This window comes from Hypanus sabinus, chromosome 21 (assembly GCF_030144855.1).
Source record: "Hypanus sabinus isolate sHypSab1 chromosome 21, sHypSab1.hap1, whole genome shotgun sequence".
NCBI lineage: Eukaryota > Metazoa > Chordata > Chondrichthyes > Myliobatiformes > Dasyatidae > Hypanus > Hypanus sabinus.
In genome coordinates, this window is record NC_082726.1 from 3,620,170 (window position 1) to 3,645,453 (window position 25,284).

The following is a 25,284-nucleotide window of genomic DNA, read 5'->3' on the forward strand; positions in this document are numbered from 1 at the left end:
GCTTTTAAACTCTGAAAAACTGTCCCCTGAATCTTGTAGCAAATTCCTGCCAGGCTGAAGAACAAAACCTATTATTTCAGAACGGATCATGAGATCAGGTCCTTTAGATCAGAATTAGAATCAGAATCGTGTTTACACGTCATGAAATTTGTTGTTTTGTGGCAGCATGACATTAAAAAAATCCCAGTGGGTTTCAGTAACGGGATAAATGGTGCAAGAGCAGAATGGGTTGTTCATGGTTCATGGACCATTCAGAAATCTGATGGTCAATGGGAAGAAGCTGTTCCTAAAATATTTTGGGTCTTTGGGCACCTGTACCTCCTCCCTGATGGTGGTAATGAGAAGGGGGCATGTCCTGAATGGTGAGGCTCCTTCATGGTGAGGCTGCCTCCTCAAAGCACCATCTCTTAATGACATTCTCAGTGGTGGGGAGGGTTGTGCCCATGATGGATCTGGCTGAGCCTACAACCCTCTGCAATCTCCTTAAATCCTGTGCGTCAGAGCCTCCATTCCAGGCAATGGCGCAAGCAGTCAGAGTCTTCTGTGATTGGCTAAGTTAGTTGCCTGGTGATAACTGAATTAGCAAGTACACTTCAGCATTTTCCAATAATGTGTCTGTTTATTGTGACCCCCTGGACAGGTAACTCATGACGCCAGTCTTCCATCAGACCTGATCTACTCTGTGAAGGTTCCTCCTGCTTATGGACATCTAGCCATGGTCACTGACAGCTCGAGAGCTGTCCAGCAGAAACCCCTCATCTCATTTTCCCAGGATGATATAAATGGAGACAGAGTCCAGTACATTAATCACAGACTCAACCCTCAGGGGGATGCTTTCACTCTGGAAGTATCCACTGGATTTAAGTCGGTGGATGGTCTAACAGTTGTGATAGATATCATCCCTGATCTCATTTCCTTGGAAACTCAGAACATCTCGGTGAGAGAGGGAGGTGAACATCTCCTTGGTGAGGACATCCTCCATATTCCCAATTACCTACACTCCTCCAATTTTCGATTTTACATTACAAAACCCCCGGAACATGGCAAGATCGGGTACCAAGGGTTTCCTAAAGACAGCCTTTCAGTTTTCAGTATGAAGGAGGTAAGGTTGGCTGGTTGTTCTAATCATGGATGAGGATTCACGCGGATGTGGATATGTTGTAGAGAAACATGTCTGTCTGAGTCAGTCCCTTTGCTGGTGTTTGGCCCATATCCGTCTGATCTTTTCTAATCACGTACCTTTCAAAATGTCTTTTAAACATTATAATTGTACCCAACTCTGTGGCTGTCTCTGGACTTCACTGGGACCTGCTCCGTCTGGAAATGCTGGTGTGGGTATTTCTCTGTTTACTTGTGTTGATGGCCCGAGTAAACACGAGGTACATACTGTGCTGAGTAGCAAGATAGCACAATGCCTTACACTGCCTGCTATCACCACTGCTGTCTCTAAGGAGTTTGTATGCTCTCCTGTAACAGCGTGGGTTTCCTCCAGGTGCTCCAGTTTCCTCCCACGTTCCAAACACATACGTTAGTGAGTTGTGGGCATGCACTGTTGGTGCCAGAAGCCTGGAGATGCTTGTGGGCTGCCCCCAGCACACCCTCGCTGAATTAATTTGACACAAGTGGCATTTCACTGTTTGCTTTGATGTACATGTAACAAGTAAAGCTAATCTTTAATCCCCCTCACTCTGATCTATCAGTTGTGGCCTCCTGCAATGAGGTCCAATGCAAGGCCGAGCAACAACATCAGATTACAGTCAAATTCCCCAGTTTCCAGTTAGCATACCTCCCTTCTGTGCGTGGTCACTTCTACCATTATTGTGGCTCAGTTTTGTTCCCTCTGTTCATACAGTCTGTTCTGCTGTTGGCAACAGCTAACACACACATGATCTGCATTCACATCCACATCTCACGATCTGGAGATGCTGCGTTCACTGGCTCAGTGTTTCAGTACTTTGTATTTTTATTTCAGATTTTTGTTTGACTATTTAACAACCCTCTGTTGGGTAAGGCGTGTGTTTGATGCCTGTCCATTGTCTGCAGTAAAATGGTTGGCAATGTGGATAACAGCAGCAAGTGATGAAGTGGCTAGGTCTGTGACAGCTGAGCTGAGCTCAGATCAGATTTATCTCTCATGTGCACAGTGAAACGTGTCGGAGGAGAATGTGCTGGGGGCAGCCCACAAGCGTCTCCATGCCTCCAGTGCACAACTTACTCGCCCCACCCATAATCGTTGGAATGTGTGAGGAAACCGGAGCATTCGGGGGAAAGGCCACACGGTCACGGGGAGAACGTACAGACTCCTTACAGACAGTGGCTGGAATTGAACCCTGATTGCTAGCCGCTACACTACTATACCACACATTTGCTTTAACTCTTTGGTGTCTGTTTAACTCTGTTGTTTCCAAGATTCTGCTTTTGAACATCTGTTTTCTGCCTGTTTTTAGGTCAAAGAAGATGCTGTGTTTTATTTCCATGACAACAGTGAAACATTGACAGATTGTTTCACTGTGATTGTAAATGCTTCTGAGATTGACAGACAGAGTGAAGCGATGTCAGTCCATGTAACAGTGATCCCCGTTAATGACAAGCAGCCGATCGTCACTGTTAACACTCCGCTGGAGGTAACTGTTCATGTTTTGTGACTCTAATTGAAAGTAAAACACAGGAGCCAGGAATTGTTTCTACTTTGGTTTTACTTTAGTGAGGTGCACACATATAATACAGTGCCATTCACATACTTTGCATATAACCTGTAATGAATTATTTAAACAACAAAGACTGTTTAATCAAACAATATATTTTTCAATATTACTCAAATATTACTGAAACACATCCAGTTTAAGATGATGCTACTGAAGTCAGGTGACAGCTTACTGGTGGTCAATAAGGCATGAAATACAACTCAGTACTTTATTAATAACACATTTCTGTGGTAAACTATCTCCGCAAACAATGAAAGGGCAAGGACAGACAAAGCTGACTCAAGGGTCAAGCAATGGTGGTGCAATGCAAAGTTGGAGCATGACATGGCTGAGGAGAAGTGAGGTTGGGGCATGGTCAAAATCAATACCGACTTAGAGATGGAGTTGGAATGAGCAAATTGGAGAGGAGTCGGTGTGGAGGAGTTTTGTAGTCCATTGGGAGCGAGAGTGGATTGATCTAAGTGCTGAGCCAATTTGAAGAGGTCAAGAACGGGCTTGGGCTGGGCAGTAGGTTACAAGCCCAGAGTGTATTGATGCGGTGGGGCCCAGGTCCTAGTGTGAGGGACCGACCCAGTGTTTGGATGATAGACTGAAAAGGCAGGGTGTTGGGACCAGGGGTAAGGGTCAGGTCGAATCCGCTCGCTCTTCCGCAATGGCCACTCCTCTCTCTGTGTTGTTGAGGCTGTAAGATTGCTCTGGCTGATGTGTGCTTTGTGTCTGTGAGGTTTATGGAGATTTGCCCTGCTGTGTGCTGACCTGAGACCAAGGCTTTGGGCGACTCCAGCTGCTCCAGACTCCGGGTCTGTGGACTCATTTTGGCTCAGCATGCTGTTGCTTGCTTCTGTGGTTCACATGATTTCTGTTTGTTTCTTTTTCTCTGTGCATTGGGTGTTGGTCTTTTTTTATTTGGGTTCTTTCAGATTTCTTCCTTTCTGACTGCTTGTAAGCAAGTGAATCTCAAGGTTGTATAATTTATACATTCTTTGATAATAAATGTACTTTGAATCCCTTGAAATTTAAATAAACAACAGCAACCATTCTTTACTTTCGGTCTCCGCTCCCACATTGACCTCACTGGTTAATGAAAACTTAGTTTTTATTATTTATTTAGAGAATCTACATGGAGCAGGTCCTTCCAGCCAACCAGCCACATCCCCAGCAACCCATCAATTTAGCCCTCGCCTAATCACAGGACAATTTAAGTAACCAATTAACCTACCAACGGGTATATCTTTGGAATGTGGGAGGAAACCGGAGCACCCAGGGGAAGCAATGCAGAATGTACAAACTCCTCACTGCTGGAATTGAACCCCCATCGGTAATAGTATTGCACTAACTGCCATGCTGCTGCAGCACCCCAGACGGATGGGGTCCAAACAAAGTCTGCTGACGATCTGAACAGAAGGAGGAAGGGATGGATGATTTCGCAGTTCTGCTTTCAGATCCTCATTACTGGATTCTGTAATAATCATTGGAAGGATAATGTTAATTAAAATACACTTGGTGGCCACTTAATTAGATATACCTTAGCGCCTGCTTGTTATTGTAAATATCTAATCAGCCAATCATGTGACAGCAACTCAATGTACAAAAGCACGCAGACATGGTCAAGAGGTTCAGTTGTTCAGAGCAGATATCAGAATGGGGACGAAATGTGACTTTGACCGTGGAATGATTGTTGGTGCCAGACAGGGTGGTTTGAGTATCTCAGTAGTCTAGTGTAGCCTTGTGCTGTCTCACATAGTCTAGTGTAGTTTTGTGTTGTTTCATGTACACCAAGGTCCTGGAGGAACATTTTTTCATTTTTACTGTGTATTGTACCAGCAGTTTATGGTCAAAATGGCAATAAATTTGACTTGACTTGAGAAACTGCTGATCTCCTGGGATTTTCATTCAAAACAGTCTCTAGAGTTTACAGAGAACGGTGCGAGAAAGAAAAGAGTCTGGTGAATGGCAGTTCTGTGGGTGAAAATGCCTTGTTAATGAGAGAGGTTAGAGGAGAATGGGCAGACTGGTTCAAACTGACAGAGGCAACGGTAGCTCAAATAATCAAATGCTACAACAGTGGTGCGCAGAAGAGCATCTCTGAACATATAACACTTTGAACCTTGAAGTGGATGGGCTACAGCAGCAGAAGACCACACCAGGTTCCACTCCTTTACCACTGAGTGTATAGAAAATTCTTTTCCTGTGTCTCCAAGTCCCTTCCTTGATTCCCATTACCTCCTGCCTCACACGCTAACCTTTAAATCCTGAATTGCTATGTCCACTTACAGAAAGCTTTGAAGTCTTTAGGGATTGGGAGATGAGGGGTGGCCAGGGACCTGAGAGATGGATTTAAGATCCTGAAGAATGTATGCAGAGTAGAGAGAGGATGTCCCCATCGACAAAGGGGCCATGTGCTAGGGTAGTAATCGCCAACCCGTCGATCATGATTGACTAGTCAATCTTGGAGACTTTCCCAGTAGATCTCGAAAGAAAAATAAAAATAAATACACAAATACTGTTGAGAGATTATTTCCGGGTTGCGGGGTTTTAGTTCCATTATTTCTGTCCAGTGCGCATGTGTGTAGCTCCCCCACACTACACAGTGTAATTCAGTGTCCCCAACCACCAGGCAGCGAGGAAATGATATGAGTCAGCTGCACCTTTCCTCATTCCCTGTCACGCCAACTGTTGAACTTGAACACACACGAGGTCATTACCCAAGCGTGTCAGGGATCATTGTTGGCCTTGCGGGAAATGCTGTTGCTACAGGCCTGGGGCGCGGACAGACGGGCGCCGCCTCTGAACCTGTTCAGCACACCGAATGTTCGTGGGAACCCGGTGCTAAAATATTCACAGACCTCATTCAGGCTCAGGGTTTCGTAAGTAGCAGAGCAGCTACCTCGCTGCGATCTACTGAAACAAACTTTGGCCGGCCGATAGATGCTACAAGGGGGTTGGGCGCACATCCTAACACACTCCTTGCTCGGTCGGTCGCTCTCTCCGGTCTGCAATCGCCATGGCCCTGGTACGGGAACAGATGCACCTAGCCAATGCGGCGGGTGGGCGGGAGGCTGGAGATCGGGCCCGGAGGCTGTCTAATGAGGCAATGAAGCCCTCAAAGCTGCTTCAGCACCTTCAGTCCAAGCACCCCACACTGAAAGACAAACCCATCGAGTTTTTTTCCAGCAGAAAAAACATGAGCAAGCGGGACAACAGCTGAGAGTCACATCAACTAAATTGCGGAATAGACTGGACATAAGGAACCTGCTTCGAGTATCGCTGTATTCCCGTCGCATTTAACACCCCCACCACCCACCCCCACTGTCGTCAAGAATATTGTTAATATTAAACCGGTCCGTGTTGTTAAAAAGGGTGGTGACCCCTGGTGTTCATATATTATTTCTACTTCTGGGTTGTGGGGTTTTACTTCCAGTCTTTTCAGCCCCGGTGCACATGCGTGTAACTAATCGATTTGGAGTCGATGTTCCCTTTCACTAAGGCTGAGATAGGGGATCTTGGGCTAAAAAGGTTGGTGACCACTACGCTAGGGGAATGGAGGACGGGAACAAGGCAGCCACAAGTGAAATTTCATGTTTAAGTTTTAGTTCATGAATACAGTCAAATGAAACAGCATTCCACCAGGGCCATAATGCAAAACGCAGTATCAGCAGTCACAACAGTTATGATAGCCAAAACCAGCATGCAGTGGGAAGAAATATATTTAAAAAACAATAGAGTCCAACTCCCTGAGTGTCATGGTCGGTAGATTGATGGTACCTGGATATTGTCCAGGAACCATGTTTCTGCAAGAGCAAGTCTGCAGCAGTTCCTCATCTCAAGCAAGTAAAGCCACAGATGAAAGCAATCCAGCCTGTTTTCCACTGAGCGAACACTGGAGGGCAGCACCGAGCCCAGCCAGCTCCAGCATGTCCAGTGTCCCAGCCCCAGTGTCCACAGCAAGTGACCCCAAGGAATGGAGGCTTGGTCTGTCCCACAGCTGAGAGAAATGACATGTGGGAAATCTTTCTGTGGTGAGAGGTTGGGGATTGGAACGCGCTGCGGCATTCAAAGGGGAACTGGATATAGGCAACTGAATGTGAAGGATGTGCAGGCCTGTGTGATGAGGGCATTGCAATTCGATAGAGCCAGGAAGGACTGGGCAACTGAAACATCTTTCAGCCAACACGGGTAGTTGAGTGTCCGATTCCCCAAAACCTGGGCCTGAGAGAACTGTTGCAAAATCACCCAACTCTTCCTCTTGTAAATGTTTGAGGTTGCAACCATATGCAGCTGACCATCATGAATGCTTGCTGTTATCTTTGTTATGTAACTCTCTCACCGTAGGTTTGTAATGAGTTAGCTATTACTGTGAGTTCAGCCTACCAACAACATAACTCTACAAAGAATGAGGAATAATGATGAGAAGGCTATTTCCAATAAATAAACACGTCTAGGGTGAATATGATTTGGGTGAAAGCAAACATAACACTTAGAGTGTTCCTTTAAGAGAAAGTAGTCCTGCTACTTGTATGAATACCGACCCAGCCATGCAAATTTACTGTTAACCAGGAAGCAATACTTCAATTCACACCAGTATAAACTTCAATTCAAATTGTATTGACAAAATATTTTAAATATAACAAATGCAATAATACTATATAATACAAAATAAAGAAAAGGGCCCATGATCTATATATATAAAAATATGTGAGTCTATAATGTGCACATAATGGTTGGAGCTCATTGTTGCGTAGTCAATCCAGTTTGCTTCACTTTGTTTATTCATAGTGCTGAAACAGTTTTGCCTGAAAACCCATTCTAGGTGAAACATAAGTAAATATCCATGCCACATCCATGGAAAAGGTGTCGAGCTTTCTCCAATGTCATGAGCTAACTAACTAAAGTTATCTGCACATTCTCCGTGAGACCATTGCCTGCAGGAGGATTTTCTGACAGCAGTATCTGTCCTTCCGAGTAGGTTCAGTGAGCGTCTCACTGTGTTTTTCTGTTGTGTTCATTGTCCATTTCCATTCTTCTTCTTTCTCCTTCCTCAATCCCGCTCTGTTTCCCACCACCTTCGCTAGAAGGTTCCCAAGACAAACCCTATTGGATAATTCAACAAGCCTGACTTAGTCAATTGAATTTTTATTTTAAACAGCAAAAATGTACAATTGTACAATGTAATCAAAGGAATGCTTAATTCCATTTTGAGAAACTCTGCAGAAAATAAGATATCCAACATCATAACTCGTGCATAATCTTAAATAAGGGTATTGCAGATAAATCTATCTGAATAAATGTCAATATATGTCCAGTTCAAAACTTTTAAAATCTTTTGGGAATTTCAGGTTTATTAATCTAGCAGAATTCAAGATTCAAGATTGTTTAATGTCATTTTCAGCACTCAAGTGTAAATGAGAACAAAATACTTGTTAGTCTGGATTCAAAGGAGCACAAAAAGTCACAAAAGATAAATAACACAATAATAATAAGAAACACAATAAATATAAATACATCAAGTAGCTTACAAAGATTGATTATATGTCCATAAAGTGACACTAGAAACAGGAGTGTCTGTGCATTAGGTGACTCTAACAGGTGGTGGGGAATTGATAAGAAGTCAATTCTGCAGATGCCGGAAATCCAGGGTAACACACAAAGTGCTGGAGGAATTCAACAGGTCGGGCAGCATCAATGGAGAGGAATAAACAGTCAATGCTTCGGGCTGAAACCCTTCATGCTCATGTACTGTAAGGTCTTTGTTTGAAATATTTCCCTTCATAGTTGCAGCCTGACCTGCTGAGTTCCTCCAGTATATTTTTGTGTGTTAATAGAAAATATAAAACATGCTTGACTTTTTGTAGACACAAGAGATTCAGCAGGTGCTAGAAATCTTGAACAACACACGCAATACCTTGATGAAGGGTGTCTTTTTGTATTTGCGTCTGAGGGGAGGCCACTGGGTGGAAGCATTGAGCAGCAGTAACTGGAGGGAAAAGGCTGATCATTTAAGGATGCCATTGATAAATTAGTGAATAATTCTGGAACTGAGGGGTACGGACTATCGGCACAGAGGGGGAGATAAGACCTGAATATTGACCACTGGGGCAGGTTTAAGTGACCTAATCATTATAATTTCTTGTTTTTTTATGAATGTGGTTGGAATGTGGTCACCAAGGGCAATATAACAGGTACTGTCCATCCAGGGGTAGTGTGGCTGGGGCTGACCATTGCGGATGGTGTGGTCCCCCAGGGACACTGAGATTGGGATTGACCACCAGGGACACAGTTGGTGATTGACCATTGAGGATGGTGTGGCCAGGATTGACCCCAAGGGATGGTGTGGTCTCCCAGGGACACTGAGATTGGGATTGACCACCATGGACACAGTTGGTGATTGACCATTGAGGATGGTGTGGCCAGGATTGACCCCACGGGATGGTGTGGACCCCAGGGACACTGAGATTGGGATTGACCACCATGGACACAGTTGGTGATTGACCATTGAGGATGGTGTGGCCAGGATTGACCCCAAGGGATGGTGTGGTCTCCCAGGGACACTGAGATTGGGATTGACCACCATGGACACAGTTGGTGATTGACCATTGAGGATGGTGTGGCCAGGATTGACCCCAGGGGATGGTGTGGTCTCCCAGGGACACTGAGATTGGGATTGACCACCATGGACACAGTTGGTGATTGACCATTGAGGATGGTGTGGCCAGGATTGACCCCAAGGGATGGTGTGGTCTCCCAGGGACACTGAGATTGGGATTGACCACCATGGACACAGTTGGTGATTGACCATTGAGGATGGTATGGCCAGGATTGACCCCAAGGGATGGTGTGGTCTCCCAGGGACACTGAGATTGGGATTGACCACCAGGGACACAGTTGGTGATTGACCATTGAAGATGGTGTGGCCAGAATTGACCCCAAGGGATGGTGTGGTCTCCCAGGGACACTGAGATTGGGATTGACCACCATGGACACAGTTGGTGATTGACCATTGAGGATGGTGTGGCCAGGATTGACCCCAAGGGATGGTGTGGTCTCCCAGGGACACTGAGATTGGGATTGACCACCATGGACACAGTTGGTGATTGACCATTGAGGATGGTGTGGCCAGGATTGACCCCAAGGGATGGTGTGGTCTCCCAGGGACACTGAGATTGGGATTGACCACCATGGACACAGTTGGTGATTGACCATTGAGGATGGTGTGGCCAGGATTGACCCCAAGGGATGGTGTGGTCTCCCAGGGACACTGAGATTGGGATTGACCACCATGGACACAGTTGGTGATTGACCATTGAGGATGGTGTGGCCAGGATTGACCCCAGGGGATGGTGTGGTCTCCCAGGGACACTGAGATTGGGATTGACCACCATGGACACAGTTGGTGATTGACCATTGAGGATGGTGTGGCCAGGATTGACCCCAAGGGATGGTGTGGTCTCCCAGGGACACTGAGATTGGGATTGACCACCATGGACACAGTTGGTGATTGACCATTGAGGATGGTATGGCCAGGATTGACCCCAAGGGATGGTGTGGTCTCCCAGGGACACTGAGATTGGGATTGACCACCAGGGACACAGTTGGTGATTGACCATTGAAGATGGTGTGGCCAGAATTGACCCCAAGGGATGGTGTGGTCTCCCAGGGACACTGAGATTGGGATTGACCACCATGGACACAGTTGGTGATTGACCATTGAGGATGGTGTGGCCAGGATTGACCCCAAGGGATGGTGTGGTCTCCCAGGGACACTGAGATTGGGATTGACCACCATGGACACAGTTGGTGATTGACCATTGAGGATGGTGTGGCCAGGATTGACCCCAAGGGATGGTGTGGTCTCCCAGGGACACTGAGATTGGGATTGACCACCAGGGACACAGTTGGTGATTGACCATTGAGGATGGTGTGGCCAGGATTGACCTCAAGGGATGGTGTGGTCTCCCAGGGACACTGAGATTGGGATTGACCACCATGGACACAGTTGGTGATTGACCATTGAGGATGGTGTGGCCAGGATTGACCCCAAGGGATGGTGTGGTCTCCCAGGGACACTGAGATTGGGATTGACCACCATGGACACAGTTGGTGATTGACCATTGAGGATGGTGTGGCCAGGATTGACCCCAGGGGATGGTGTGGTCTCCCAGGGACACTGAGATTGGGATTGACCACCATGGACACAGTTGGTGATTGACCATTGAGGATGGTGTGGCCAGGATTGACCCCAGGGGATGGTGTGGTCTCCCAGGGACACTGAGATTGGGATTGACCACCAGGGACACAGTTGGTGATTGACCATTGAGGATGGTGTGGCCAGGATTGACCCCAAGGGATGGTGTGGTCTCCCAGGGACACTGAGATTGGGATTGACCACCAGGGACACAGTTGGTGATTGACCATTGAGGATGGTGTAGCCAGAATTGACCGTCTCAATGGCTCTGGATACAGCCTTAGATCATCTGGACAAGACAAACATCGATATTAGGATGCTGATTGTTGACTATAGCTCAGAGTTTAGCACCATCATTTCCATAGTCCTGATCGATAAACCACAGAACCTGGGCCTCTGTACCTCCCTCTGCAATTGGATCCTTGGCGTCCTAACCAGAAGACCACAATCTGTGCGGATTGGTGATAATGTATCCTCCTCGCTGACGATCAACACTGGCACACCTCAGGGATGTGTGCTTAGCCCACTGATCTACTCTCTCTATACACATGACTGTGTGGCTAGGCACAGCTCAAATACCACCTATAAATTTGCTGACAATACAACCATTGTTGGTGGAATCTCAGGTGGTGATGAGAGGGGGTACTGGAGCGAGATATGCCAACTAGTGGAGTGGTGCCACAGCAACAACTTGGCCCTGAACATCAGTGAGATGAAAGAGCTGATTGTAGACTTCTGGAAGGGTAAGACGAGGGAACACATACTAATCCTCACAGAGGGATCAGAAGTGGAGAGAGTGAGCAGTTTCAAGTTCCTGGGTGTCAAGGGCTTTGAGGAATTAACCTGGTCCCAACATATTGATGCAGCCATAAAGAGGGCAAGACAGCAGCTATATTTTATTAGGAGGTTGAAGAGATTTGGTTTTTCACCTAAAACACTCAAACACTTCTGTAGATGTACCGTGGAGAGCATTCTGATAGGCTGCATCACTGTCTGGTATGGTGGGGAAAGGTGGGGGGGGGGGGCTTCTGCGCAGGACCAAAAGAAGCTACTGAAGGTTGTAAAATTAGTAAGATCCATCTTGGGTACCAGCATCCATAGTATCCAAGACATCTTCAAGGAGCAGCGTCTCAGAAAGGTGGCTTCTATTACTAAGGACCCCCATCACCCAGGGCATACCCTCTTCTCATTGTTACCATCAGGAAGGAGTTACAGAAGCTTCAAGGCACACACTCAGCGATTCAGGAACAGCTTCTTCCCCTCTGCCATACCTTTCCTTAATGGACAGTGAACCCATGAACACTACCACACTTTTTTAATATTATTTCTGTTTTGCACTATTTTAATCTGTTTGTGAGTCCCAAGATACCTGTACCTTCTACCTGATGGCAGCAGTGAGAAAAGAGCATGGCCTGGGTGTGAGGATGGATGGTGTTTCATGTAGATAGATGCTGTTTTCCTCTGGTTAGACCACACTTGGAAGGTTATGTTCATTTCTGTCTGTCTCATTAGAGGAAGGATGTGGATGCTTTAGAGAGGATGCAGAGTTGTTTACCAGGACTGAAGGGCACGCATCATCAGCAGTCCTCACAATCCTTTGTAGAGATGTGGTCAGGTACCTTGCAGTTCAGGAGAGATGTAGGAATTGCGTAAATGAATGGATGGGGGCCAATTCAGCCTTGATAGGTCACAGGGTCTCTTTCTATGCTTTATGACCCAGTGTTATTAATCAATGTTCATTTGGGAATTAACAAAATGGAAACATAATTCTGACTGATACTCCAATAGGATCACAGACAAGCGAGAATCTGCAGGAGCTGGAAATCTGAGCAACATGCACAAAATGGTGGAGGATCTCACAGGCCAGGCAGCACCTAGGGAAAAGAGTACAATCAATGTTTCGGCAGGACTGGAGAGAAAAAGCTCAGCTGCTGAGCCTGCTGAATTCCTCCAGCATTTTGTGTGTGTTGCTTGGATTTCTAGCGTTTGCAGATTTTCTCTAGTTTGTGATTTGATTACTACTCTGCGATCTCTTCTCGGGATGCCTACCCTGAGGAAGTTTAAGTCTTCCACTTGACAGGAGTTCAGTGAAACTCTCTCTCACTCCTCCCCCACTCTGATCCCTGCTGCCCTCTGACTCTGCCCATGTGCTTACTCCTATAGGATATCTATTGTCTAATACTTGCATGGGAAATGGTTACTGTTCCAGAACAGCATTGAGCCACTTAATATTGTCACAGTATACTTTGTCCATTAATTATTGTCTATTCAATAATGATTCATTTATACTTCATTGGACCCAGAAGTTCTTGCGTATCTCATAAGATTCCATTTCCTTATGTAGTACACAAAAGTTGTTGCATCACAGAAGAGAGTTTTTGCCTATTTATTTTAATGCCGGAACCCAGCTGACCGCATTATTATTTCTGTCAGATGATCTGTGCAGCTACTGCTGACTGGAGGGTCAGCTGTTTGAACACCTCCCTGCACTCGTACTCTATTGACGATGGTGACAGAGTATATTGGTGGCAGGTGTGTTAAGAGTCGCTGTGCTTTGATGTATCAGACAACCAGCATCTCTGGGTCTCTGCTTACCAAGTCCTTCTCAAAGCACCGGGCATGAAATAGATTTCTAATTGCCCCCAACAGCTGCAACCTCCTTTCTCTTTATTACGTTAGCAATGAGATGATATGCAGTGTGTGTGGGTGGGGGGGGGGGGGGAATTCCACATAGCCTGAGGGGTGGGAGGAAGTGATTCTGCCTAGTGTGTCCTGGAGTCCTGCTAGAAATTTCTGCATGTCAACATATCAGAATCCACAAGGAAGAAGGAGGAGAAGGCTGAAGCCTGGAATTGGAGACCCATATCACTCTGAATTACAAGATTCTGTCAGAGACCAACACCAATCAGATCAAACCTGTTCTGGGACAAGTGATAGGCCCAGCAGGGAAAGCTGTGACAGCCTGTGCATGAAATAGAAAGTTACCATTTCAGAGAATGTGTCTGAGGCCCAGCACGGAAATGCAATTGCGAAGAAAGCACAGCAGCACCTCTACTTCCTTAGAAGTTTGCGAAGATCTGGCATGGCATGTAAAACTTTAACAAACTTCTATAGATCTGTCACAGCTGGTATGGAAACACCAATGCCTCTGAATGGAAAATCCTACAAAAATAGTTGATATGACCCAGTCCATCACGGGTAAACCACTGAGCACATCTACATGGAGCGCTGTTGCAGAGAAGCAGCACCCACCATCGGGGACCCCCACTAACCAGGTCACGCTCTCTTGCTGCTGCCATCAGGAAGGAGGTACAGAAGCAGTGAGCGGTGAGAAAGCAGTGAGTTGGGATATTTGGGTGTTGCTTTGGTTAGCAATCAGTGGTGAGCGGTGTGCTGCAGGGTTGGTGCTGGGCTGGCAACTGTTCATGATATACATTAATCATCTGGAAGAGGAGACCAAGTGTAGTGTATATAAGTTTGCTGATGACACTAAATTGAGTGGAAAAACAAATTGTGCAGAGGATACGGAGAGTCTGCAGAGAGATAAAGATGGGTTAAGTGAATGGGCAAGGGTCTGGCAGATGGAGTACAATGTTGGTAAATGCGAGGTCATCCACATTGCAAATAAAAATGTAAGAGCAGATTATTATTTAAATGGTAAAAGATTGCAGCATGCTGCTATGCAGAGGGATGGGAGTGCTTGTGCATGAATCACAAAAGATTGGTTTGCAGGTGCAGCAGGCTATCAAGAAAGCAGATTGGATGTTAGCCTTCATTGCTAAAGGGATTGAATTTAAGAGCAGGGAGGTCATGCTGCAACTGTACAGGGTGCTGATAAGGCCACATCTGGAGTACTGGGTGCATTTCTGGTCTCCTTACTCCTCAAGGATATACTGGCTTTGGAGGTGGTGCAGAGGAGGTTCACCAGGTTGATTCCAGAGATGAAGGGGTTAGACTATGAGGAGAGATTGAGTTGCCTGGAACTGTACTGGCTGGAATTCAGAAGGATGAGAGGAGATCTTATAGAAACATAAAATTATGAAAGGGATAGATAAGATGGAGGCAGAAAAGTTGTTTCCACTGATAGGTGAGACTAGAACTAGGGGATATAGCCTCAAGATTCAGGGGAGTAGATGTAGGGTGGAGATGAGGAGAAATTGCTTTTCCTAGGAGGTGGTGAATCTGTGGAATTCTCTGCCCAATGAAGCAGTGGAGGCTACCTCAGTAAATATATTTAAGACAAGGTTGGATAGATTTTTGCATAGTTGGGGATTTAAGGGTTATGGGGAAAAGGCAGGTAGGTGGAGATAAGTCCATGGTCAGATCAGTCATGATCTTATTGAATGGCAGAGCAAACTCGACGGGCCAATGGCCTACTCCTGGTGTGTGTGTGTGTGTGTGTGTGTGTGTGTGTGTGTGTGTGTGTGTGTGTGTGTGTGTGTGTGTGTGTGTGTGTGTGTGTGTGTGTGTGTGTGTGTGTGTGTGTGTGTGCAGGACTCGGGGGTGGAGGCAGAAATACCAAACGGAGAGAGTGTGACTATATTTCATTGCTTTTCCTAGATGTGGGAAGACAGTTCTGCTGAGATTTCCTTGGATTTCCTGTACACAGAGGATGCTGACAGCCCTGCAGATGAACTAGTTTATTCCATCAGATCCCCATCTAATGGGCATGTGGCCCTGCAACCTGACCTTACTGACAGCGTCGTGGAGTTCACACAGGCTGAGATCAATGCAGGGCTGGTCACCTTTGTACACCATGGTAAGGCAGTCCTAAACTCACCTAACAGTGAGCCCCATAACCAGCGTAGTCAATGTTTCCAGTGACCCGGTGCAGAGAGGTGGGATACAATAGTGTTCCTCCATTTTAAAGTCAGGCTGGCAGGGTTGGGAAGCACACTGTCTTCTCGAAATTGCCTGGTCCTGGTTCTGTGCCAACATGGAGAGAAAATCCTCAGTCCAACAGATGGAACAGATTACAGTTTCGGATCAAGCCCGACTTCCGTGCTGAGAATTCCAGATTCGTTACCCTGCAGGGTAAGAACTTTCGTGCTGATCTTCATTCTGATAAGTGACCCTATTATCAGACAGTAAGCCCTGTTTCTAAACCATCCCTACATCTATCCCACCAGTGCCTAAAACACCTTCCCCTCATCCTTCCAAGCTGTAGACAGCACAGACACAGTCTGTTAAATCAAGCCCACCATTCACAGAATGAATTACTGCACTCCTTCTGTCACAAGGATATTTTTCAGTAGTTTGGAGGACTGGGACGCTATACTCCATATGAGGTCTCACCAGACTTAAAATCATCTCTAACCGGTGTAAGGAAGGAATCTAATGTGATGTAGTTCTACTTGAAAATCTGTTTTAGCATTCTTGTACTGGACTTCAAACTGAGTTTCTAAAGGAAGGTCCCATCTGTTTCACTGGATATGCTGATGAGTTTGAACCAAGCCCTGATCCTGTCCCAGATACATTGCTTAAACAATCCTGGACAGATGAAGAACCCCTTTACTTTTGCAATGCTCCATCTGCCTTTCCCAAGTCCTAATGTTACCATCTAACTCACTTACATGCACAACTAAAACTGGACTGTAACATAAGAGCTTAAGAAATTGGAGCAGAAATAGGCCTTTTGGCCCATTCAGCCTGCTGCACAATTCAATAAGATCATGGCTGACCCATTGCCATCTCCCAGAATCAGAATCATATGCTATTAAATGTTGTGTTGGGGAAATCAAGGGAACACACACATGATCCTCATTGAGTGGAAAAGTTGAGCAGTTTCAAGTTCATGGGTGTCAACATTTCTGAGGATCTACCCTGGGTACGACATATTGATGCAATTTCAAAGAAGGCAAAGCAGTGAATATATTTCACTAGTTGTTTGAGGAGATTTGGTATGTCACCACAGTCCCTTGCAAGTTTCTGCGGAGAGCATACTGACTGGTTGCATCACCGTCTGGCATGGGTGGGTGGTGGGTGTAGAATCGAAAAAAGCTGCAGGTTGTAAACTCATCAAGCTCCATCATGGGCACCACCAATGCCTCAAAAGTGCGCCATCCATCATTAAGGACCCCTATCAGCCATGACATTGCTACCATTATGAAGGAAGTACAGGAGCCTGAAGACACACACTCAGCCTTTTAGGAACAGCTTCTTCCACTCTGCCATCAGACTTCTGAATGGACATTGAACCCATGAACACTGCCTCACTCTTTCTTCGCTCTTTTTGTACTATTTATTTAATATATATATATCTTATTGTAATTTTAGTTTTTTAATTATTATTTTTTACAATGTACTACTGCCACATGATAACAAATTTCCTGACATATGTCAGTGATATTAAACCTGATTCTGATTCTAATCCTGTGAAGTTTGTTGTTGTCTGGCATTTGTACATCACAATGTGTAAACATACTGTCAGTCACAATAGTAAATATATAAAGTAGATAAGTAGCACAAACAGAGAGCAAATCTAGAAATCTAAACTTCTGATGGTGGAAGGGAAGAAGCTATTTGTAAAATGTGGAATGTGTGTCTTCTGGCTCCTGCACCTCCTCCGTGATGGTAGTAATGAGAAGAGGGCATGTCCTGGGTAGTGATGTCCCTAACTCGTTCCAGGTACTCAACTGTGGAACCTCTCCTTTTCTTCCCAACTCTTCTCTTCCCCTCCCTCCTGAACCATTCCCTTATTATTTATCCTCCCTCCCACCTCTTCTCTGCACATCTTTCCTCTCACTTTCCATAGCCCTGCCTCAGACTGTGGTAGGTGAGGCAGGTGCTCCTGTGCTCTCCTCTCTCAATCTTCTGTTGCATTGTTTCTGTAGCAATGTGACCATTCCTCAACAGAGAGGAAGACCAAGAGAGAAGATAAATCTGATGAATTAACTGGGAAATGCTGGGCCTGAAACAGACAGAAATCAAACATGAAAGCTGGTCAAATGGGAAGTATTTTTCTAATCTGTTTCCCCCTCCATGTGTCTCACAGGATCATTGTCTGGAGGGTTCCATTTTCAGGTGTCTGATGGTATTAACCACACCCCCAGCCAGTTATTCACAGTCAAGGCTAGATCCTTGAAGATTCAGATCAAAACTGAGGAGCCTTTCGTTGTTTATCCAGGTAAGACATGGACTAGGGTAACAAGTGTAGGCTGTATCTGAATATGGGCTCAGGGGCTTTGCACAGCCTTCCTCCCCTGCAGTCATCTGTCCAGAACCAAGATCAAAGGGAGCAGGTTTATTTTATTTCAAAACTCGATTTTGTTGATGATTAAAAATGTAAAAGGAAGAAATAGTACAAAAATGAAATTTATGCTATCGGTCAGTGCATAACATATTGCGAGGGCCATAACGTGTAAGAGGCCATTCAGCCCATCACAACTGATTTATTTTCCCTCTCAACCCCATTCTCCTGCCTTCTCCCTCACCTTGATGGCTGAAAGAGAGGATAAAAACACAAACAACTGTAGTATCATTGCTCATCACATGAATTCCTGAGGTGATTCACCCTTTCACTGTTTGAAAAGTATTGAAGGTTTAAAAAATGCTCAGGTATTTTTGGTGGATTCAATCATGATGAACTATTAGGCACTTGGCAGGGGCCAAGTAAAAAGAAGTAAAGCTGTAAGTGACAGACAAAATGCCAGAGGAACTCAGCAGGTCAGGCAGCATCTATGGAAGTGAGTAAACAGTCAATGCTGGGCTTTGTGAATGGCGCAGTCACTTGGAAGAAGTGAGTGAACAGTTTTGAGGGGCCAGGCTTTGGCTCAATAGGCTTGGGCAAGCACAGGCAGACGTTCCAAGCAAGTTTCCAACAAGTTTTTTTTCTCTGATTGTACATAGCTAATGTGCTGAGAATGGGTCCAGAGTTAGTGGTACGACCCTTGTGTGAGATACAGGAACTCTTATCTCCCTGATAACTACATCTGCACAAAGTGCACTGAGCTGCAGCTCCATAGAGACTGTTCAGGAACTGGAGCTTCGGCTCACTGAGGAGGTGTCGATAGGAGCTACAGGGAAGTAGTCACCTCTAGGTTGCCTGTATGACTGTCGGGAAGGAAAGGGAACAGGAAGCTAGTGCAGAGTACCCAGGTGGAAACCGCAGCAAACTGGTCTCTGGCACTGAGTCTGTCTCTGTGGCTCAGAAGGGAAGGGGAGAGTAGAGGAGTGCTGTAGTGATATGGGATTCCACAATTAAAGGAGCACACAGCAGATTCTGTGGACATGAAAGAGACAACCAGATGGTATGTTGCCTCCCAGGTGCAAGGATCAGGGAGGTCTTGGATCAGGTCCACAGCTTTCTAAAGGTGAAGGGTGGACAGCTGGAAGTCATGGTACGTATTGGTACCAATGACATAGGTAGGAAAAGAGAGGAAATCCTGAAGAGAGAATTTCAGGAGCTAGATAGAAAGCTGAAAAGCAGGACCTCCAGGGTAGTGATCTCTGGATTGCTGTGGCATGTGTCCGTAAGACGAATGTGTGGCTGAAGAATTGGTGCAGGGGGCAGTGTTTCAGATTTCAGGATCATTAGAATTTCTTCCAGGGAGGGTATGGCCTGTACAAAAAGGACAGGTTACACCTGAACCTGAAGGATCCAATATCTTTGTGGGCAGGTTTTGCGAGAGCTATTGAGGGGGGTTTAGACTAATTTGGCAGGAGGATAGGAGCTGGAATGATACAGCCAAGGATGGTGGAGTTGCTATACAACTAGATGAAGTGTGGTAGTGAGACTGTGAGGAAGGACAGGCAGATGATAGGGCAAAATTGCAGTCAATGGGATGAGATGATGAAGGGGCAAAATTTAGAAGAGTGATGAATACGGGACATTTGAATGCACACAGTATACGGAAAAAGGTAGAAGATCTTGTAGTGCAACAAGGGACAGGTTACACCTGGACCGAGGGGGACCTATGTCCTCGTGGGCAGGTTTGATAGAGCTGTTTGAGAGGGTTTAAGCTAATTTGACAGGGCAATGGGAACCAGAGTGATAGGGCTGAGAATGTGGCAGTCAATGAGATGAGTAAAAGTGTAACAAGGGGCCAGAATTGAAAAGGGTGATGAATATGATGAACACAAGACTAAATGTGTTGTAAATGAATGTATGCAGTTTATGGAATAAGGTAGATGATCTTTAGAGCGGCTAGAGATTGGCAGCTATGATGTTGCAGACATCGTACCGATGGTCTGAGATTTGTCTATTTTAATGCAAGAAGCATCATGAACAAAGTGGATGAGCTTAGAGTGTGAATCAATACATGGAGCTATGATGTTGTGGTCATTACAGAGACTTGGATGGCTCGGGGGCAAGAATGGTTACTGACAGTGCCAGGCTTTAGATGTTTCAGAAAGGACAGGGAGGGAGGCAAAAGAGGTGGGAGTGTAGCAGTGTTGATCAGAGATAGTGTCACAGCTGCAGAAAAGGAGGAAGACATGGAGTCTCTGTGGGTGGAAGTTAGAAGCAGGAAGGGGTCAATAACTCTACTGGGTGCGTTTTATAGACCACCCAATAGTAACAGTAACAGGGACATCAAGGAGCAATTAGGGAGACAGATTCTGGAAAGGTGTAATAATAACAGGGTTATGATGGTGGCAGATATTAATTTCTCAAATATTAGTTGGCATCTCCCTAGAGTGAGGGGTTTAGATGGGGTGGAGTTTGTTAGGTGTGTTCAGGAAGGTTTCGTGACGTAATGTGTAGATATGCTTATAAGAGGAGAGGCTGGACTTGATCTGGTATTGGGAAATGAACCTGATCAGGTGTCAGGTCTCCTAGTGGGAGAGCATTTTGGAGATAGTGATCACAATTCTATCTCCTTTACCATAGCTTTGGAGATGGATGGGAGCAGACAAGCTAGGAAAGTGTTTAATTGGAGTAAGGAGAAATATGAAGTTATCAGGCAAGAACTTGGAAACATAAATTGGGAACGGATGTTCTCAGGTAAGGCAATCTGTGGAAAAGAGTCAACAATTGATAAGCAGAGACCCTTCTTCAGAACTGGAAGGGAAGGGGGAAGATGCCTGTATAAGGTGAGGGGAGGGGAGGGGAGGGGAGGGGAAAGAGTCTAGTTGTAAGGTTATAGGTGAAGCCAGGTGGGTAGAAAAGGTCAAAGGCTAGAGAAGAAGGAACCAGATAGGAGAGGGGAGAGGACAATAGGAGAAAGGGATCCAGGGGGATCTAATAGACAGGTGAGAAGAAGTGAAAGATTAGAGTGTGTAACAGAGGGAGGGCGAGGGGGTGGGACTTGTTCACTGGAAGGAGAAATTGATATTGGAGGGTACCCAGACAGAGCATAAAGTTTTGCTCCTCCACCCTGAGGATGTCTAAGCTTGGCATAAGAGGATTGACGTGTCAGAACAGAATCATAATTAAAATGTTTGGCTACCTGGAAATCACGTTTGTGGCAGATGAAGCAGTGGTCGAAGAAGTGGTCCCCCGACTATGCGGGGTTCACTGGTGTAGTGGAGACTGCATCAGGAGTACTGGACATAATAGATGACTCCAGCAGATACACAGGTGAAATGTTGCCTCACCTGGAAGGACTGTTTGGCACCCTGAAGGGAGATGAGGGAGGGGCTGTATGGGTAGGTGAAGTACTTTGGCTGCTTGCAGGGTAAGTGCCAGGAGGGAGGTTAAAGGGAGATAGAATGAAGTGTCGGGAAGTGTATGGTCATGAACTTTGGTAGAAGGAATGGACTATTTTTTAAATGGGGGGAAATTCAAAACTCAGAGGTGCAAAGGGACTTGGCAGTCCTCATGTAGGATACCCTGAAGGTTAACTTGTAGTTTGAGTCGGTGCTAAAGAAGGCAAATGCAATGTTAGCATTCATTTGGAGAGGACTAGAATACTAATCAAGGATGTAATGCTGAGGCTTTATAAGGCATTGGTCACACCACACTTGGAGCCGTTTTTGGCCCCTTATCCCAGAAAAGATGTGCTGGTATTGGACATGGTCCAGAGGAAGTTCACAACAATGATCCCAGGAATGAAAGGGTTAACATATGAGGATCATTTGATGGCTCTGATCCTGCATTCACTGGAGTTTAGAAGAATGATGGAAGATCTCATCGAAATCTATCAAATATTGAAAGACCTATATAGAATGGACATGGAGAGGATGTTGCCTATGGAGGGGAAGTCTAGGATCAGAGGGCCCAGCCTCAAAATAGAGGGACATCCATTTACAACAGAGATGAGGAAGTATTTCTTTACCTAGATGGTGGTCAATCTGTGGAATTCATTGCCATGGATGCCTGTGGAGGCCAAGTAATTGGTTATATTTTAAAGCAGAGGATGATAGGTTCATGATTAATGTGTGTCAAATGTTACAGAAGAAGGCAGGAGAATGGGTTTGAGAGGAATAATAAGTGGTGGAGCAGAGTCATTGCACTGAATAACCTAATTCTGCTGCTATATCTTATGGTCTCATGCAGGGCTTCCTCACTGAACTCTGCCCCTCCATGTTTGGTTCTGAAAGAGCCCAGACTGTGGTCCTTATCTACAGAGCCTTTATATTGACTTCACGCAGCTTCAGTGCATCCCTCACATGTTCTCTGCAGCCTGAAATGTACTAATACACTAACCAGCATCCATTACACTATTCAGCAGCATTCCCTTACACTAACCAGCATTTCCTTACACTAATCAGCAGCATTCCCTTACACTAACCAGCATTCCCTTACACTAACCAGCATCCATTACACTATTCAGCAGCATTCCCTTACACTAACCAGCATTCCCTTACACTAACCAGCATTCCCTTACACTAACCAGCATCCATTACACTATTCAGCAGCATTCCCTTACACTAACCAGCATTCCCTTACACTAACCAGCATCCATTACACTATTCAGCAGCATTCCCTTACACTAACCAGCATTCCCTTACACTAACCAGCATTCCTTTACACTAACCAGCATTCCTTTACACTAACCAGCATTCCTTTACACTAACCAGCATTCCCTTACACTAACCAGCATCCATTACACTATTCAGCATTCCCTTACACTAACCAGCATCCATTACACTAATCATTAGCATTCCCTTACACTAACCAGCATTTCCTTACACTAATCAGCAGCATTCCCTTACACTAACCAGCATTCCCTTACACTAACCAGCATTCCCTTACACTAACCAGCATTCCTTTACACTAACCAGCATCCATTACACTATTCAGCATTCCCTTACACTAACCAGCATTCCCTTACACTAACCAGCATCCATTACACTAACCAGCATCCATTACACTATTCAGCAGCATTCCTTTACACTAACCAGCATTCCTTTACACTATTCAGCATTCCCTTACACTAACCAGCATTCCCTTACACTAACCAGCATCCATTACACTATTCAGCAGCATTCCCTTACACTAACCAGCATCCATTACACTATTCAGCAGCATTCCCTTATACTAACCAGCATCCATTACACTAACCAGCATTCCCTTACACTAACCAGCATTCCCTTACACTAACCAGCATTCCCTTACACTAACCAGCATCCATTACACTATTCAGCATTCCCTTACACTAACCAGCATTCCCTTACACTAACCAGCATCCATTACACTATTCAGCAGCATTCCCTTACACTAACCAGCATTCCCTTACACTAACCAGCATCCATTACACTATTCAGCAGCATTCCCTTATACTAACCAGCATCCATTACACTAACCAGCATTCCCTTACACTAACCAGCATCCATTACACTATTCAGCATTCCCTTACACTAACCAGCATTCCCTTACACTAACCAGCATTCCTTTACACTAACCAGCATCCATTACACTATTCAACAGCATTCCTTTACACTAACCAGCATCCATTACACTAACCAGCATTCCCTTACACTAACCAGAATTCCTTTACACTAACCAGCATTTCCTTACACTAACCAGCATCCATTACACTAACCAGCATTTCCTTACACTAATCAGCAGCATTCCCTTACACTAACCAGCATTTCCTTACACTAATCAGCAGCATTCCCTTACACTAACCAGCATTCCTTTACACTAACCACCATTCCCTTACACTAATCAGCATCCTTTACACTAACCAGCATTCCCTTACACTAACCAGCATTCCCTTACACTAACCAGCATCCATTACACTATTCAGCAGCATTCCCTTACACTAACCAGCATTTCCTTACACTAATCAGCAGCATTCCCTTACACTAACCAGCATTCCTTTACACTAACCAGCATCCATTACACTATTCAGCAGCATTCCTTTACACTAACCAGCATTCCTTTACACTAACCAGCATTTCCTTACACTAACCAGCATACCCTTACACTAATCATTAGCATTCCCTTACACTAACCAGCATTCCCTTACACTAACCAGCATTTCCTTGCACTAATCTGCATACCCTTACTAATCATTAGCATTCCCTTACACTAACCAGCATTTCCTTACACTAACCAGCATACCCTTACACTAATCATTAGCATTCCCTTACACTAACCAGCATTCCCTTACACTAACCAGCATTCCTTTACACTAACCAGCATTTCCTTACACTAATCTGCATACCCTTACTAATCATTAGCATTCCCTTACACTAACCAGCATTTCCTTACACTAACCAGCATACCCTTACACTAATCATTAGCATTCCCTTACACTAACCAGCATACCCTTACACTAACCAGCATTCCCTTACACTAACCAGCATTTCCTTACACTAATCTGCATACCCTTACACTAATCATTAGCATTCCCTTACACTAACCAGCATTTCCTTACACTAACCAGCATACCCTTACACTAATCATTAGCATTCCCTTACACTAACCAGCATACCCTTACACTAACCAGCATTCCCTTACACTAACCAGCATTTCCTTACACTAATCTGCATACCCTTACACTAATCATTAGCATTCCCTTACACTAACCAGCATTTCCTTACACTAACCAGCATACCCTTACACTAATCATTAGCATTCCCTTACACTAACCAGCATTCCCTTACACTAACCAGCATTTCCTTACACTAATCTGCATACCCTTACACTAATCATTAGCATTCCCTTAAACTAACCAGCATTTCCTTACACTAATCTGCATACCCTTACACTATTCAGCAGCATTCCCTCTCGCCTTTTATTCACCTCCACACTCTCTCAGCAAATTCACAGTCTGCAAAGAGGTGGGCGGCTGTTCCTTCCTCATTGTGGCCACCCCAAGGGCAGTGTGTACAGGGGTGGGATGGCATCCTTAGTGTAAAGCTCTGACTATGAGGGACCCTCTCACCACCATCCAAGCAAACTCTTGGTGCTTGTTGGTGACGAAGCATTCTGCCAGGTGGTTTGGACCATTTGTTCAGGGAACAAACCACAGGATCCGTAGCGTCAGCAGGTACATTCCACACTGA

At 45.2% G+C, this 25,284-nt stretch overlaps 1 protein-coding gene across 2 annotated transcripts in view; it reads left to right on the plus strand.

Annotated features, from left to right (window-relative positions):
* The window catches only part of LOC132378751 (chondroitin sulfate proteoglycan 4-like), a 217,291-nt gene that overhangs the window by 159,452 nt on the left and 32,555 nt on the right, over nt 1-25,284 (plus strand). The window contains exons 4-7 of one of the 2 annotated variants that reach the window (XM_059945884.1): nt 641-1,102; nt 2,448-2,624; nt 15,448-15,646; nt 17,882-18,013. In XM_059945884.1, coding sequence (XP_059801867.1) covers nt 641-1,102; nt 2,448-2,624; nt 15,448-15,646; nt 17,882-18,013 — 970 coding nt within the window. The remainder of the gene's footprint in view (nt 1-640; nt 1,103-2,447; nt 2,625-15,447; nt 15,647-17,881; nt 18,014-25,284) is intronic. The other variant, XM_059945885.1, reaches the window with a different exon arrangement.